This window comes from the organism of the source record quoted next, unplaced genomic scaffold, assembly GCF_019419815.1.
Source record: "Pyrus x bretschneideri cultivar Hongxiangsu unplaced genomic scaffold, Pyrus_bretschneideri_v1 Contig109, whole genome shotgun sequence".
Lineage (NCBI taxonomy): Eukaryota > Viridiplantae > Streptophyta > Magnoliopsida > Rosales > Rosaceae > Pyrus > Pyrus x bretschneideri.
The window spans coordinates 252,417-270,538 of NW_025999401.1; the positions used below are offsets into that span (position 1 = coordinate 252,417).

At 36.9% G+C, this 18,122-nt stretch overlaps 1 protein-coding gene across 1 annotated transcript; it reads left to right on the plus strand.

The window, feature by feature from the left end:
• The first annotated feature begins 11,614 nt into the window (after positions 1–11,614).
• LOC103964209 (eukaryotic translation initiation factor 4G-like) lies at positions 11,615–17,812 on the plus strand. The gene is made up of 6 exons (XM_048572039.1): positions 11,615–12,025; positions 12,244–12,383; positions 12,564–12,713; positions 12,929–15,494; positions 16,962–17,156; positions 17,253–17,812. The coding sequence occupies exons 2-6, from the start codon at positions 12,323–12,325 to the stop codon at positions 17,362–17,364; spliced, it is 3,084 nt and encodes a 1,027-aa protein (XP_048427996.1). The 5' UTR covers positions 11,615–12,025; positions 12,244–12,322; the 3' UTR covers positions 17,365–17,812.
• Positions 17,813–18,122: the final 310 nt, after the last annotated feature.

Sequence of the window (18,122 nt, forward strand, 5' to 3'; positions counted from 1 at the left end):
AGTTCTTATTAGTCACTATTTTACAATGATTACATACATAGTTACTAGTACAAAATCAAACAATTATGTTGAAGAACCAATTGTTTTGAACTATTTCAAGAACAATTTACAACACATTCGAAATGTGTGTTCTCGACACTTGTAAGACAATGGTTGCAAATGCCCCTTCCAATGTCCATCCTTTCAAAAAGAAAGTTTGTTCCCTTGGAGTTATTTGGCCTTCTTCATTTAACTTCACCTATAACTACGATAGTCATGGTCCCTGAAGTCCCACTATCTCTTCTGAAACTCTTTTTTAATCGTGTTCTACACATCAAAAGATTTGGAGAGTTTATGGTTATTGTTCACCATACAGTTTACAATAAACTTAGTTAACAATTTGGATAGGGACACAAAGGTGAAGTCCTAGGCTTGTTTCCATCTTGTGAAGTGGTTTAATACTTTAACACTCAATGATTCAAAATCATTATGAGTCCACATGATTCAAAATCATCATTCTCCATATTGTTGGACTATTATCACTTAACAACTATCTTGCTTTAAACAAGATTACAAACTTTTAAGAGTTGTTTAAAGCAACTCTCATTCTTCATAAAACAATTTGTAAGTGAAGAATCATGGCACATGAAATGTCCACGCCCTTGTGCTTAGTTCTCAAGTTCCTTGTTCATTTAACAAAGAAACAAGCACTAGTTCTGCCTATTGCAAATTCAAGTGGCGGTTAACGTTTTATTTTATAAATTTACAATTCCAATTCGAGAAGATCCGTAAGTCGGATTCCCGATCCGCAAGTTTCTATGGTCCTCAAATATTACGTACTATAACGTATTAAAGTTTAGTGATGATCCATTGGTCGAATTGTCGATTGCTATAATGTTCAAGTGGCAGACCTTAACGAAATTTCGCCAGATTCTGCAGATTTTCTGGGCAATCTTTGGAGCTCCGTATCTCTCTTGTTTGTCAACCAAATTTGACCCATAATATACCAAAACGAAGCTAGAGGAGTGTAGAACAGGGAGTAGAGTCCAAATGGTCGTCGGAGATGGCCAGAAAATGGCCTGAAAGACGGCTGTCCCGGGAAAACAGGGAAATTCACCAGAATTTCTGGGCAACCTTTCAACGTCCATAACTTTGTCAATACTCAACAAAATCAAGTGATTCAAAAACAGAAATCATAGTTCTTGACGTGACGAAGAGATTGGTACCTTACAAGATGGCTATATCGCAGTGATTTGACCGTAAAACGCCTCGAAAGTGGCGGAGATTGTCGGAAACTGGACAAACTTTAAATCGTTATAACTTTATCATTTCTTCACCAAATCACACGATCCAAACATGAAAATTCATCTACACAACATGAGAAATCTATTTATACATGTTTTGTGTTCAAAAGATGGCTGGGAATTGTCTGAATCACGCCTAGAAGTCTCCGCCCAAAACCTTGTTCTTCGAACTCGAGGTTAGGATTTGTTTTCAATGAAACAAAACTCAAAACTGGGTTTATGGTGGTGAAGACATGCAGATAATGGTGGTTTTGATGTTCAACAAGCAGAAATTTTTGGTGATGATGGTGGTTTGTTTCACGGAAGAAAGGGAGAGCCGGGAGAGAGTTCGAGAAAAGCTGGGGGTGGCCCCACGTGGCACTCATCCAATGGTTAGACAAAATACGACCTGTGTTTCAAATAAAAATTACCAAAATGCCCTCGACGTTTAAAGGTTTGTAGAATCTTTGTTATAACTCCAAATTACATTCCGCTTGCACCCACACGTCTGTAGCGACGAGTACTACGAGAATACGTCAAGAAAATGATTCTTACATGACACAACACAACAATCAACAAAAGTCAACGCATTTGCCTCGAAGGGCATTTTCGTAAATTCATTTATCAAAATTATAAAAAAACCGTAAAATTGGGAATGGGTTGTTATAATCTACCCACCTTAAAAAAATTTCGTCCCCGAAATTTAAAACTATTTGCTAGACCAAAGTAGTGAAAAGATAGTAGAAAAATAAATACGTGAAGAGGTATCAAGTTAGAATGGCTGCATAAAAGAGAATGCCATTTCGTCGCAATCGGATTGCAAGTATTCCTCTTTCATGCCTCCATGCTCATACTTTCCTTCTCCTTCAGTACAATGCTTCAATATAAAATCCTTTACGAAAACATCAAGTAAAAAATAGATATGTAAAAACATCACGTCAAATAAGCATATTTAAATTGCAATCTGCAGCCTGCTGTACCAATAACTCATTGTTGTCCCGACAAGCAAGTAAGAGATTCTTGAGGGTGCAATATTACCATCTTACCCCTTATTGGGAAATACACACACATTGCCTGAACAAAGCCTCAATCATGCTCATGTACTACTTTCTCAGGCAACATCGTCAATATCATAATATTTCTATGTCATAATCTCGATCATTAAAACACATGCTCGCAATACTCTTCCATAAATCACATACTGCGCATAATTATTTAAACCATATCTCAAACGATGCCATGCTCATAACCAAGGGTGTAACCACAGTTACACCTAACTCTTACTGTAACTAACTCTAACAAGAGTAAGTGTCTACCAATCACGTACTGGGCATAGAATCTCTATATGTAGGCCCTAATGGTACCATAGCTAAACCAAAATTGTAACTGTAGTTACAAGCAACTAAAATAAAGATAGTGTTATGTTGCAACCAAACTAATGGTGGGACGAACAAAACGCAACACGTCCACTAAGGTCCAAGTAGCTCGTTCAGACTAATCGTTAATCTAAGGGTGGAAATATGATACTGAACAAAATCTAGTACTCCTGACCTCCAAAAAGACTTCCAAAGACTTGGAAGTAAAATGCGTAGCACGGTGAGATATAAATACGTCAAGATGACAATCTGGTCAAGTTTTTTGTTTGCTTGAACTTGTATAGAAGTCTAGAAACAACTCTCTCATAATGCCATCACCCTATGGAAGCAAACGGAGAAGAAATTATGGTTGTCCAGGAAGTTTGAAGTGTATATCCTCAAACATCCTTTCTACCTTAACCAAAGGCATGGCGCACCTAGACTGAGAATTCTCTTCAAACACATCAAGTGGAGCCTCAATTTTTAATTCTTTTCCTATCTCCACATTTGATCATATCACGGACTAGGACTTTTAGATCACATCATGCGGAGAAGTTAACAACATCCCACTTTTATCTTAGTTGGCTTCACAAGTGTCTTGTTGTTGAAATCCTTGCGCCCATTTTAAGGAAAGAAATCATCACCAATACCAACTTTAAGCTTTGGGATTGGAAGAATACGACTTTCCACTTGAGTAAAGCTACCACCAATTGAAACACCACATGAGCATAGCATTGGTTTAGCATCATGATTATTGATTTTCATATTCTTTACATGTACAAAATAGCTCATATAGGGAGCTTATAATGATGATTCCCCATCTCTAGTCGAATACAAGAAATGATTATAATCATTTGAACAATTCTCGATAATTCAGAAATAATGTCAATTCAATGCTTATGAACTTCAGCTGAAATGGGATAGGAATGGCCAAAAATGTTCAAGGGTAATTATATATTTTGCGATGGTAAACAGTAACTAAGTTTGCACAAACGAGATAATGTACAATAGTGTAAAAGTAGACATTTTCCAGATTCTTCCATCGTTGCAATCAGAAATCTGATTCTTTTAAGATGAATATGTACTTAAGAAATCTAAAGTTGATAAAGATTTTGAACACGTTATCCACAGTGAAATGTCATTCGATTTTTAAGCAAAGATAATAAGTGTTGACTCTAAGTCATGGATAAGATGGCTCATTCCAAACAGTGCTACACATTGGAAATATAAATGATAATCCGTCATGCTGCCTTTACACAGCCGAAACATCCAAGGGATACATCATCATGGATTTCCAAAATGATCAATGTCATCGAAGAACGTAAAGTGACGGTGAGGTGAGACAACAATTCAGTTGTCAGAACTTTGTTCATAACTAACATCAACTAAACTAACTTTCCTCGGTGGCGAGTGAGGAAAAACATTATAGCCAAAAATCTCTAATCAATTGTCGATAAAATCAACAAAACCAAAGATATCTCGAAATTCACAGTACTTTGTGAGAATTTCAACTTTCTTCTGCTACAACCTTTTTGGGAAAAGAAAAGAATCCCGTCCACTGAGATCACGTCTCCCAAGAAGAGTATCAATTTAATCAAAGTTTACAGTCAAGGAATCTGGTATAAAGCTGACTAACAGAGCTTAAAGAATTTGGTCTCATTGTCAAGGTAGATAAGAAGATCACCGATAAGACCATTATGAATTCGTCAGACCATGGAGGCAACTCAAGTTACAAAGGTTGGTCAACTAAACCATCACTTCGAACACCCAATCAAATTGCTAAAGTTTAGGTACAAATCTAGGGTTCAATCTTTTACCTTTGCGAATAGGTTTGAAGTTCCCAAGATAAAGTGTTTGATTTGGTAATTCCTTAATCGGTAAGCCGTAAAAGTCACAAGGAAAACTGATATATGAGTGGTTCGATAAGAAATAGGGAGAATAAATGTGGTGTTAACAAGGTGAATCACAGGTGTATTCTACTTCTTGCATGTGGTGGCTTCCCAAGTAGAATTTTAAGAAAAGACTCCAAAGGTATACATCCTTGAAACATACTAAACTACTAACCAACTCTACGACACGAACTAAAAGGTCTTTACAGTTTTCTTGACACTTAAAACATTATAACAGTGAGGTGTCATTTTGTATTTCGATCCCATTGTCTGCCTGTGGAAGTGAACAAGATGTGGCTAGTCGAAGGAGTTTTGATTGCCTAAATAGGTAATATGGTTAACATAACCGTGAGTTTACTGTCTTAAAACAAGGTCTGCTTCTAAGTTTCCACAATTTAGTTTCTTTGGCTCAAATAATCATTGTTAATCAGTCTACCAATCGCGCCACTATAGGCTGATTACAGGCTAGAGCCCGCTCGGATAATTAGCTTTGTACAATTGGTAAGGAATTGGTCCTGTGAGGTGATTCATTAATTCTAGGGAAAAAATACTTCCTACTTTGGGGATTTCTACTAACCGTATGTGTAACAACTCGTACACCTATGCTTATACTCATTGAAATGACGAGTACAACGCTAAAAGAAACTTGGAAACTAACGTTGGCTAGAATGTCCTAAGGCCAGAGAAAGCATTTTCTAATAATTTACTTTAGGACGAATTTAAATGGAAGTTGATTTTCCTCTTGAAGATTCGGAATGATCACTAATGCTTTTGGGAGGATTAGTGTTATCAGGGACCAAAAGTGATTGTCCCAAAATGTTCTTCCATCAAGTGCTACCCTTGTAGCACCACATTGTCACTCACGACATTTTTGGAGTTTTGAGGAGAGTAGACCTCATAGGAATTCTAATAGGTGGTATTCTAACGGACACAGCTAAGGAAACAAAACTATTTCTAATTTCCAATCTCAAAAGGTTTAATAATGATGGCTAAAGAATAGTGATGGAATTGATTTATAGATCATTGGTGATACATCGTTATCAATACATTAACCCTGCTTTAGGGCCATCAACTAGTCTCAAATTTACATATTTCCTTGGCAGGGAAGTTCTTCGCTTTAAGTCTAAAAGCATTCGCCAAAATAATCTTCTAGAATGTCGACAAGTCGGCAAAACTGCCCAAAACTTAGGAAAAACTAACACACTTTTCGTATTCGACAAGGTGGCAAGATTCGATATTTAGGTTCAATAACCTAAAATACTTTCATCACGCATGTGATGGATGCAATACTGCCCAACTTATGCACTGATACCAAACTGACACACCCTGACCTAGAATGTCCACTAGGACTCCGAATCAAGCTATGTTGGCCGACACCTGGAATGTGACGAAGCCATAAAGTGTAGTGATGTGGAAAGTGTGAATAAATTTAAGTATAAGAGTGCCTAAATACCAGAGTGTGCTGGTGAGCAGGAATGAACCCATTCGCACGTGACATCAAAGTATAAGTAAAGTACAGTATAGTAGGTAAGGATTATACCCTCAGAAGTAGCCACCTATACTGAGACTCGCCAAGAATATTTGTAAATACAAACTTTCAGCAGCTAAAACCTAGATGGGTGAAAAAAAGAAAACGTGAGTGGGCAAAAACAAAGCTTTTTAAAACCATTTCTCTTTCCAAAAAATAATAACCCCTCACCGTAAAACCTGTATAATTTCCCAGAAAATAGTAATACATACCTATGTAGAAATCATGCTTGAGAGTAGTGAAAGCCAAGTATATGCCATGTCAAGTATCTCAACAATAAAATAAGTAAGCCAGGTGAAATAAATCAATGTAACTGATATGCCAGCTGGAGTCACCTAACGTGACATGTACAGCTGAGCTTATAGATCATCTACTAATTCTTGCACACGAGTTGAAACCACCTAATGTGGTCTGTACGACAGGCTGGGTGTAAATAGATACGCTCAAGTGCTACGATCACGTGAAAGCTGTGCGAAGTATCGCAAGTCACCTACGAGTTAGAACCACCTAATGTGGTACGTACGACAGGCTGACACCTGCCTTGGATCCAAGGTGAGCATGTGGTGCGGAAGGTGAACAATCACGTGAACGCTAGGCCCTAGCCTCGGGCGGAGTACTAACACCGGGGTGCAGGATAATGAGCACTAAATGCATCTAAACATAACCATACACACTGCAATCACTATCATCAATACGTACTCACCTGAAGCTTACCTAAGCGTTCGCAGCGTCATGCAATAAAATGCATTTCTATACTAATGCATAAACTAAAATATAATGCAATTGACATGGCATTTAAAAACGTAAATCCATTTAAAGCAATTTCTGAGAAAATAGAAAACATATATACGCATATATAGAAAACCAAAAGCCCACTCACCTAGAGTCCGCACTATAACTCCTTAACACAAACATCAAGGCGTCACGAACGATCGACATCTAGAACAAATATCAAACCACGTCTCAGAATCCTTACTGATAGAACACGTAATTTACATAAAATACATCCCCAAGGACGTTCTAGAATGATTTGAGACTCATTGACCAAAAGTCAACCGTTGATCAAAGATCAACGGTAGGGTCCACAACCCTACGTAACTCGATCTGGAAGATCCGCATCCTAGATTTCCGATCTGTAACTTCCAAAGATTCACATTATGCTTCTAGAACAACATAGTAAAGTTTCATTACGATCCAACGGCTGTATCTCTTCCTATTGCAAATTCAAGTGGCGGTTAACGTTTTATTTTATAAACTTACAATTCCAATTCGGGAAGATCCGTACGTTGGCTTCCCGATCTGCAAGTTTCTATGGTCCTCAAATATTATGTACTATAACGTATTAAAGTTTAGTGATGATCCATCGGTCGAATCGTCGATTGCTATAATGTTCAAGTGGCAGACCTTAACGAAATTTCGTCAGATTCTACAGATTTTGCAGATTTTCTGGGCAATCTTTGGAACTTCATATCTCACTTGTTTGTCAACCAAATTCGACCCATAATATACCAAAACAAAGATAGAGAAGTGTAGAACAAGATTTTACCTACTTGGAGTCAAAATGGTCACCGGAGATGGCCAGAAAATGGCCTGAAAGACGGCTGTCCTGGGAAAACAGGGAAATTCACCAGAATTTCTGGGCAACCTTTCAACGTCCATAACTTTGTCAATACTCAAAGAAATCAAGTGATTCAAAAATGGAAATCGTAGTTCTCGACGAGACAAAGAGATTGGTATCTACAATGGCTATACCGCTGTGATTTGTTCGTAAAACGCCTCGAAAGTGGCAGAGGTCACCGGAAACTGGGTAAACTTTAAATCATTATAACTTTCTCATTTCTTCACCAAATCACACGATCCAAACATGAAATTTCATCTACACAATATGAGGAATCTATTTATACCTATTTTGAGTTCAAAAGATGTTTGGGAATTTTCTGAATCACGCCTACAAGTCTTCGTCCAAAACCTTGTTCTTCAAACTCGAGGTTAGGATTCGTTTTCAATGAAACAAAACTCAAAACTAGGTTGATGGTGGTGAAGACATGCAGATAATGGTGGTTTTGATGTTCAACAAGTCGAAATTTTTGGTGATGATGGTGGTTTGTTTCACGGGAGAAGGGGAGAGCCGAGAGAGAGTTAGAGAGTTAGAGAGAAGAGCTACGGAAGAAGAAGAAACAGAAAGAGAGAGAGAGTTCCATAAAAGTGGGGGTAGCCCCACGTGGCACTCATCCAATGGTCAAACAAAATAACACTTCTGTTTCAAATGGCAAATTACCAAAATGCCCTCGACGTTTAAAGGTTCGTAGAATCTTCGTTATAACTCCAAATTACATTCCGCTTGTGCCCACATGTCCATAGCGACGAGTACTATGAGGATACACCATGAAAACGAGTATTACGTGACACGACACAGCAGTCAACAAAAGTCAACGCATTTGCCTTGAAAGGGTATTTTCGTAAATTCACTTAACGGGTCATTACAATATGTGTATAAATAGAAAATTATCAACATGCGGTAAACAAAACGACATGTGGGGTCGATGCACTAAGGGAGATATGTGTACATCTTTTTTGTGAGGCTAAGATGCTTCAGTAAAACACAATAAGATACAATCGACAACTCAAAATGGTCCATCTGAAACAAAAACATAAAATATCAAGACATAAAAGCTTCATCAAAAGATATCACTACCTGTACACTACCACAAACAGTGGCAAAGCCAGGAGTTGTCGGGAGAGGGGCAAAATTTAAAAGGGTAAGATGTCCCAAAAAATTTAGACAACGAAATCCTTTTAGATAGTAAACAATGTTAATGTCATTCATAATTTATCAATACATTGTTGCCGACAAGGTTTTATGTCATGAAAGAGTCGCATAATATGCTCATTATCATGAAAGAGTCGCATAATATGCTCATTACTTTCTATTTTTTATAAAACTCTGAACTAGAAAGAAAAATTTAAGAATGGTTTGATTAATAATTTTATCTTAGCGTAAACTTTATGTTTTTTTTTTCTTATCTTAACGGCATGTTTTCATTTAGGAGTTTGATTTTTTTTATAATATTTGAAAGAAAAAAAAAGAAGGAAAAAAAAAAAAATCAAAAGTGCTTGCAGCTATAGTTTCATTGTTAGCCACAACAAAAATAAACTGTGCATTTGAACTTAAATAGCAGTAAACCCAAGAACCGCATGCTTCTTCTTCCTCGCGACTTTTTTGAACTACTGCTTCTGCAACAGTCGCTGCTCTCATCGGAAAGACTGATATTTCGACTTATTTCTTCGATATTCGCCAATAGTACCAATGTTAAACAGATATTCACTTATATTGGTGGGGTGGATTCTTGCCGATGGTATCGATAAAAAAAAAAGATGTGCGCAATGCAACAACAATGTTCTGTGTCAGTTTTGTGCAAGTTCAGAGAAATCACAGCACGAATTCTCACTTTTAGGGTCGATTTTCCACAATGGAGATGCGGTTGCACCTCCTTATGCCTTTATGGCTTCACCATTGATCACAAAGCAAAACAAACAAAAAATAATGATCATAGAAAGATATAAAAAGTTAAAAATCAAGAAAATTAAACAATAAAATTGATAAGTATTGACGAACTACATTTGTTCGTTTGCACTATTAGATATTAAAATTGTGTCAATTTAGTCTTTGACCGAATTGATTGTTGAACTTTCATTAAATTGATCAAATAGTGTGCTTGCACCAAATTGATAGAAAAGAATAACTTTCACTTACAAATGAAAAAGAATATTATTAAACCGTAATACTAAGCAGCAATGACATTAGAATTTTTTTTTTTAACAAACGATATTATCTATATTAAAGGGTAAGATGTCCAATTTTTTTTTTTTTAACACTACCACAAACAGTGGCGAAGCCAGGAGTTGTCGGGAGAGAGGCAAAATTTAAAAGGGCAAGATGTCCCAAAAAAATTTAGACAACCAAATCTTTTTAGATAGTAAACAATGTTAATGCCGTTCATAATTTATCAATACATTGCTGCCGGCGAGGTTTTATGTCATGAATGCATCGCATAATAGGCTCATAATCAATAAAAGCAAAAACACCTCTCTCAGTGTAAACAACCATACTATTACTTAACCATTCATCTCCCATTTTGTTTCACATTGGTGTTTTCAAAATAACCAAGGTTTTAAATATCGTACCGATAGCTTAATTTACAAATATATCGACGAATATTTTGAGAAAATATTTGTATATGAACGATATTTAGTATATAAGCTAAGTAATATGTATCTTATTACATTTCATTATATACCATGTGTTATACATGCATATGTAACTGAGTTTTTTTTATCGTACCGATAGCTTAATTTACAAATATATCGACGAATATTTTGAGAAAATATTTGTATATGAACGATATTTAGTATATAAGCTAAGTAATATGTATCTTATTACATTTCATTATATACCATGTGTTATACATGCATATGTAACTGAGTTTTTTTTAAATATATAATGTGCGCATTTCCTTTAATACAAGTGATATTACTAAAAAGAAAAATTATGATCCTAAAAAGATATAAAAAGTTAAAAATCAAGAAAATTAAACAATAAAATTGATAAGTATTAACGAATTACATTTGTTAGTTTGCACTATTAGATATTAAAATTGTATCAATTTAGTCTTTGACCGAATTGATTGTTGAACTTTCATTAGATTGATCAAATAGTGTGCTTGCACCAAATTGATCGAAAAGAAAAACTTTGACTTACAAAAGAAAAGAAATACTATTAAACCGTAATACTAAGCAGCAATGTCACTATAATTTTTTTTTTTTTTTTTAACAAACGATATTATTTATATTAAAAGGTGAGGGAGTGGGCTAAATTTCACAATAAACTAACAATAATGTGGTTCAAATTCAATTTTAGTGAGAATCGAACCTAAGACCTCTCATTTACAAGTAAAGAAAAACACTACTACATAGTAGTACCAAGTGGTGACTCTAGAAAATTAAATAGGCATGATTAAACTTTTTAGGTTTTTGTCATTATTTTAGGTTTAATGAGTTTGCTTAGCGAGGTAGGTTGCTTTAGTGAGAAAAAGAAGAAAGAAAAATGATTGGTACGAATGAATAGTAAAAAAAAATTAAAAAGAAATTGAACAATAATTGATAAAAGAGATTAAAATAAGGTACTAAAAGAGGGGAATCCCATCCACATATCATTGGTATGAATTCTAACATTTTAATTGTTTATAGTATATTGTGCGATTATAAATTATTTTAAATTTTTATTTAAAATTAAATATAAATAGTAGCTAATAAAAATTAAACGCATAATATATAATGAATGATTAAGATGTGAAGATCCAGCTAAAAGAATCTAAATCGGGCATCCCTCTCTCTTACCAAGACACCAAAACAACTGTTCCTCTCTCTAAGTTTTTCTTTTATGGCCCGTTTACATAATCTTATTACATGACTGAAAACGATTGTAAAAATAATTTTTGTTTTAAAAACACCTTACATAAAGTACATAAAGTACTTTGTCGGTGCTACTTTATAATTTTACTAAGGATTATAATTCTTTCTCGGTCATGTAGAGTCACTGACGCTCATATCACCCTATGTAGCTTTCTCATGGTTTCTCAATAAAACCTTAATTCTTTCTCCTCACTCTCACTCTCAAGGTACTCCAATCAAACCCTAATCATTCTCTTAATCACTCGCTTTACGGTACGATTTTCAGTTGATTAGGTTTGATTGATTTGATATGGGGTTTGTGGATCTGCATGTTTGGTTGCAGAGAAAATTTTTTGGGAAGTAATCGTAGGAATAAATGTACTTCAATTAATCAACGTCGGAAAAGAACAAGACGCAGTACCGGAAAACAGGGCGATCCGCAGGCTCTAATCGGCAGCACAGGGGATACTCCCGCGCTTGGCCTAAGGGCACCGCTGCCGGCGCCGGTGGGCCCGTCCTTTTCATTTCCTCCAACCACAGGTGCATATATCTGTGTGTATATCGTTCTACTTATTTGCATATGTGTCTCTGTGTAGGGTTTGTCTCTGATCAGTTTTACTTCACTTTTAACAATCTATGCAAGTATATTGCTTTGGATTGTGATTTCAAATTTCGTTTTTTTATATTTATTTAAACGTTTCGGAATTTTTGTGAGTGTTGGAAATTATGGTTTGATGATTTTTATTTCAAATATTCAGTTATAAGAAGAATACTAACAATACGCAAGGAGGACAATCCAGGGCAAGTGTAACTAGTGTAAGTCGTCAGGTTTCCGGTATGGTTCCTGCACAACGTGGTGGTGTACAAAATGGAGCCCATGCACAGCCCCAATTGCATGGTACAGATTTCGAAGTTTCAGTTCTATCAGTCTAGAAATTTATTTGATAATATCGTGATTGTTTTGTAGAGTTTTATGGTTAGTTGGAGGAGTTTGGGAATCTGAAATTAAAATCTGTGTTTCTCATTTTGTTTGATTTTCATTTCTTGGCAATGTTTTCCTGCGATTGATTTAATGTAGGAGGTTCTGATGTACCCATTGCAAGCACAGCTCCCCAGACAGCTGAGGCATCAGCCCCTCAGAGATGCTTCCGAATTGTTCCAAAGCCTCTGACTTCTCAATCTGTCTCCGTGACTTCTGACACAAGAAAACCCACTACACCAGCAAAGCGTAAGTTCACACTCTGGGCCATGGGGATGTTGTTGTACTCGATGTTGGGGAATGTTGGCATATTTTCACTGTTATATAGCAACGTTATGATGTCAATGCTAGATTTTCTTGGCAGTTTTCTCCCAAATAGGCGATTTAGTAATGAGTTTAACGTGCTGATATGATATATTGATAAATGCAAATAATCAGGTATTAATATTTTCTGTTGCTTTTAGCCCCAGGAGATGCGTCCAAGGGCATTTCTGTTCAGGTTGGGATGTCCATGCCAATGCCATTTCATCAGCCACAGGTTCTGGTGCAATTTGGTGGCCCCAACCAGCAGATCCAATCTCAGAGTATGAGCTCCAGTTCAATTCAAATGCCAATGCCTGTGCAATTACCAATTGGTAGTACTCAAGTACAGCAGCCAGTGTTTGTTCCAGGTCTCCAGCCCCATCCAATGCAGCCCAAGGGAATTATGCATCAGAGCCAGAACATGACTTTTACCCCCCAAATGGGTCCTCAGATACCTCAGACAGGCAACTTGGGGATCAGCATGGCGTCACAATGCCCCCAGCAACTGGGTAGTAATTTTGGTGTTTTGAGGAGTCCGTGTGCACGGACACCAGTTCAGCAGCATGTTAGAGGGATCCTGCCTGGTCTTGCTCACTCTGTTGGTCATCAGGGAGGGATGCAAAGAAATAATTCTGATGCCGACAGGTCTCAGAGAGCTACGAATTTTCAACCTAAGGGCTTGATGCCTTCTCCTCATACTCCATTACAGGTGATGCACCAAGCTGACAGGAAGAATGAAGTGGGTAAAGTGAGTGATGAAGAGCTGGCCAAGCAAAGGAAGTTAAAGGCTATACTGAACAAGTTAACTCCTCAAAACTTTGAAAAACTATTCGAGCAGGTGAAAGCTGTTAATATAGATAATGCAACGACTCTAACTGGCGTCGTTTCACAGATCTTTGACAAGGCTGTTATGGAGCCTACTTTCTGTGAGATGTATGCTAACTTCTGTTTTTATCTTGCCGGAGAGTTGCCTGGTTTCAGTGAAGACAATGAAAAGATAACTTTTAGGAGATTGCTTTTGTGCAAGTGCCAGGAGGAATTTGAGAGGGGAGAAAGAGAGCAAGAGGAGGCCTATAAGGCCAATGAAGAGGGTCAGGTGAAACAGTCTGAAGAAGAAGAAGAGGAGAAAGGAATCAAAGCGCGAAGACGAACATTGGGTAACATTAGATTAATTGGGGAACTATACAAAAAGAAAATGTTGACGGAGAGAATTATGCACAAATGCATTAAAAAGTTGCTAGGTCAGCAACAGACTCCAGATGAGGAAGATATTGAAGCTTTGTGCATACTAATGAGCACAATTGGGGAGATGATTGATCATCCGAAAGCCAAGGAGCACATGGATGCATATTTTGAAGGGATGAAAAGCTTATCGAATAACATGAAATTATCTTCTAGGGTTAGGTTCATGTTGAAGGATGCAATTGATTTGAGAAAGAATAAATGGCAGCAGAGGAGGAAAGTTGAAGGACGAATAAAGATTGAGGAAGTACACAGAGATGCTGCACAAGAACGACAAGCACAGTCTAGTAGGCTGGTCCGTGATCCTGGAATCAATCCATCAGCTAGAAGGGGGCCTCCTATGGAATTCAGTCCAAGAGGATCGACTAAGTTATCTTCACCTAATGCCCACATGAAATTAACTCCTCAAAACTTTGAAAAACTATTCGAGCAAAGGCACCAAGCTGACAGGAAGAATGAAGTGGGTAAAGTGAGTGATGAAGAGCAGGCCAAGCAAAGGCAGTTAAAGGCTATACTGAACAAGTTGACTCCTCAAAACTTTGAAAAACTATTCGAGCAAGTGAAAGCTGTTAATATAGATAATGCGAGGACTCTAACTGGTGTCATTTCACAGATCTTTGACAAGGCTCTTTTGGAGCCTACTCTCTGTGAGATGTATGCTAACTTCTGTTTTTATCTTGCCGGAGAGTTGCCTGATTTCAGTGAAGACAATGAAAAGATAACTTTTAAGAGATTGCTTTTGAACAAGTGCCAGGAGGAATTTGAGGGGGGAGAAAGAGAGCAAGAGGAGGCCAATAAGGCCGATGAGGAGGGTCAGGTGAAACAGTCTGAAGAAGAAAGAGAGGAGAAAAGAATCAAAGCGCGAAGACGAATGTTGGGTAACATTAGATTAATTGGGGAGCTATACAAAAAGAAAATTTTGACTGAGAGAATTATGCACGAATGCATTAAAAAGTTGTTAGGTCAGCAACAGACTCCAGATGAGGACGATATTGAAGCTTTGTGCAAACTAATGAGCACAATTGGGGAGATGATTGATCATCCGAAAGCCAAGGAGCACATGGATGCATATTTTGAAAGGATGAAAAGCTTATCGAATAACATGAAATTATCTTCTAGGGTTAGGTTCATGTTGAAGGATGCAATTGATTTGAGAAAGAATAAATGGCAGCAGGGGAGCAAAGTTGAAGGACCGAAAAAGATTGAGGAAGTGCACAGAGATGCTGCACTAGAACTACTGGCACAGTCTAGTAGGCTGGCCCGTGGTCCTGGAATCAATCCATCAGCTAGAAGGGGGCCTCCTAGTCCAAGAGGATCAACTATGTTATCTTCACCTAATGTTCATAGTTTCGATAGAACTCTTCCAACTTCACCACCCACACGTGCACATGGAGCAGCTTTAACACAAAATGTTCCTTCAGAAAATGTGTTGACTGAAGATAGTCTTAGAGATATGTCTTTGGCAGCGATTAGAGAATTTTACAGGTATATTCGTAGTTTTGAGAGAGCAGTCCTGTCTCATTACTTTTTTTTTTTTGGGTTAAGAAATTCTTGTCTCATGCATGCTTTAGACTTCTAATTAATTTTTGTAATTTTCTTAGTTCAATGCATCTTTCAGATGTGATAATTCTCTGCGTGCTAAAAAAATCTGCCTATGATTTGCATAATGTGATTATGCGTTCAATTCTTGAAAGGAAAGTGGGGCATGTGTGTTCTGTGCCTGGGGAATGAATAGGACTTGGGAGCAATGGTTGCTCATCTCCAGTTTTTTTGATCGACTTCAAGTTGCATAAATAGAATCAGGATTGTTTGTCTCTGGCATTGAATGGATCCCACAGGGGGTGGTACAGAAGACAGAATGGAAAAGAAAAAAAACAATCAAAAGTAAAGGAGTTGAGTTAGTTGTGATGGATTTTTTTTGTGCGATTACTTGTATGCTATGTTATAAAGTAGTAGATACAATTCGTTCGGACTCTCGTAAATGTAGTTGGTGTTAGAATATGGGACCCATGAGCAAAGCTCAAGTGGCATGGGATGAGTGAGGTGTAGGTAGAGGTCCTGAAGTTTGAATATCTGTGTTAGAAAAGAAAATAAAAGAATGTAGGCCGAAGGCCGTACGACAGTGATTTCTATCTACTCTAACGTTCCTCTTGGTAACCAACTCATCTGTAATTGTTAGATCTCAGTTGGAAAATTCACTTCCTATGCAGTTGGCCAATTGTTTTAGTTGCTGTTTTAGTTTAACCGCATGATTGCAATTGTTTAAATGTTTATGTATTTTTTTTCACATCTATTGAAAAGTATCCAGTCTTATAGTCAGGTTAGCTGTCACAGTGTTCAAGTTGAAGTGCATAGATTTGTCCCGGACCACCCTCCTACAACTAGCTTAAAGACTACTTTAGGGTTTCTTTGCATAACTTACACAGATATAGAAATAAATAAGTTTGGATTATTTTATCATTTTTCATGTTATCTGCCCTTGTAATGTTTTGCTGAATTTATTGTTGCGCATTCAAGGATATTGAGAAACCTTGGGAAATTATTTTGCATGGAGAACTGCAGACTTTGTTCAACATTTGACCTGCTACTTTGGAAACTTCTAGGTTGAGTTGAATGCAGTGAGTGTAATGACAAGTAATGTGATATCTAAATGTGTTTAGTTTAATTGTGGTCAGCCTCGTTTTCACCTGCTTTGTTCTTACCATATTAAAACAACTCATTCTTGCCCTGATGCATCCACTTGATGTCAGAGTTGGACCTGGTGGATGCTCGCAACCTTTGACATTAAAGATTTAAATACATATTGTTGATGTTCAGTCATTGGCTTTCCAAGAACTCATCTTAGATTACGTTCTAGATATATATGGTTTGATGTATTATACAACTTCTGATAACCCTTGTTAAGATTTTTCATATGCTCCTCCTTAATTTTGTTTTCCTTTCTATTTTCAGTGCTCGAGACGAGAAAGAGGTTGCTTTATGCATTAAAGAGTTGAACTCACCAAGTTTCCATCCGTTGATGATATCTCTTTGGGTCATAGACTCTTTTGAGAGGAAGGACGCTGAAAGAGATCTCTTGGCAAAGCTTCTAATCAACCTCACAAAGACCAATGATGGAACTTTGAGTCAATCTCAGCTCATCAAGGGGTAGCGGAAAGTTTACATCTGCATTTGGTTATTGAAATTGGTCTTCTCGGTATTGTGCATTTTTCTATTATTTAATTTCTTCTTTTATCTGCCCAGGTTTGAAATTGTTCTGTCGACCTTAGAGGATACGGTGATTGATGCCCCGAGAGCACCAGTGTTTCTTGGCCTTATCTTTGCCAAGGTCATTTTAGGATTGTCGTTTCCTTGAATTAGATCGGTCGATTAATACACGAAGATGGAGAGGAGCCAGGGCTTCTTCGGGAAGTAGGGCTTGCAGGCAACATTCTTGGGGACCTCTTGGAGATTATCAAGTCGGAGAAGGGTTTGAAGACGTACAGAGATTATCCGTCCGTCCTCCAACTTGTGGTTGGAGACTTTTCGGCCCTCAGATCCTCTCAAATCAAGGATTCTAGAGAAATTTATTTAGAGATTAGTGATGCTCATTGTAATCGTGCTAGAAGGAATTCATGACTGGTAGCGTTCAAAAACTCATAATTATATGCCTGCAATGAAGACTTTTTGTACCGAAACTATGATTACAGTATGCATAATATCGTGTATGTATTCTATTATATCCCAAAAAAATGTAACTAACTGCAAATTCATATGTATTTGTAAATTATTAAGTCCTCAAAACTTTGCATTTTCTTTTTGTATTTAATTCGAGGGAAGTGTTTTTTTTTTTAATTTTTTTTTGAAATTATTGTGAATATAGCAATTGGTTGCATGGTTTGGATATGTATTTAGGATAGTTTATGATGAAACAAATGCTTCCTCCCATCCTTTCAATGAATATATTGTTTGTGTTGCGAGAGAAAAGTAATGAGTTAATTGTATAGATCTATAGAATTGATAATTTGATACCCTACCTTCTTTTATGATATATACAACGATAAATTTGCACTAAATGAAATGATGAAGGCGTAAATTTATACTCTACTATAAATTAAACTAAATTATAAGAAA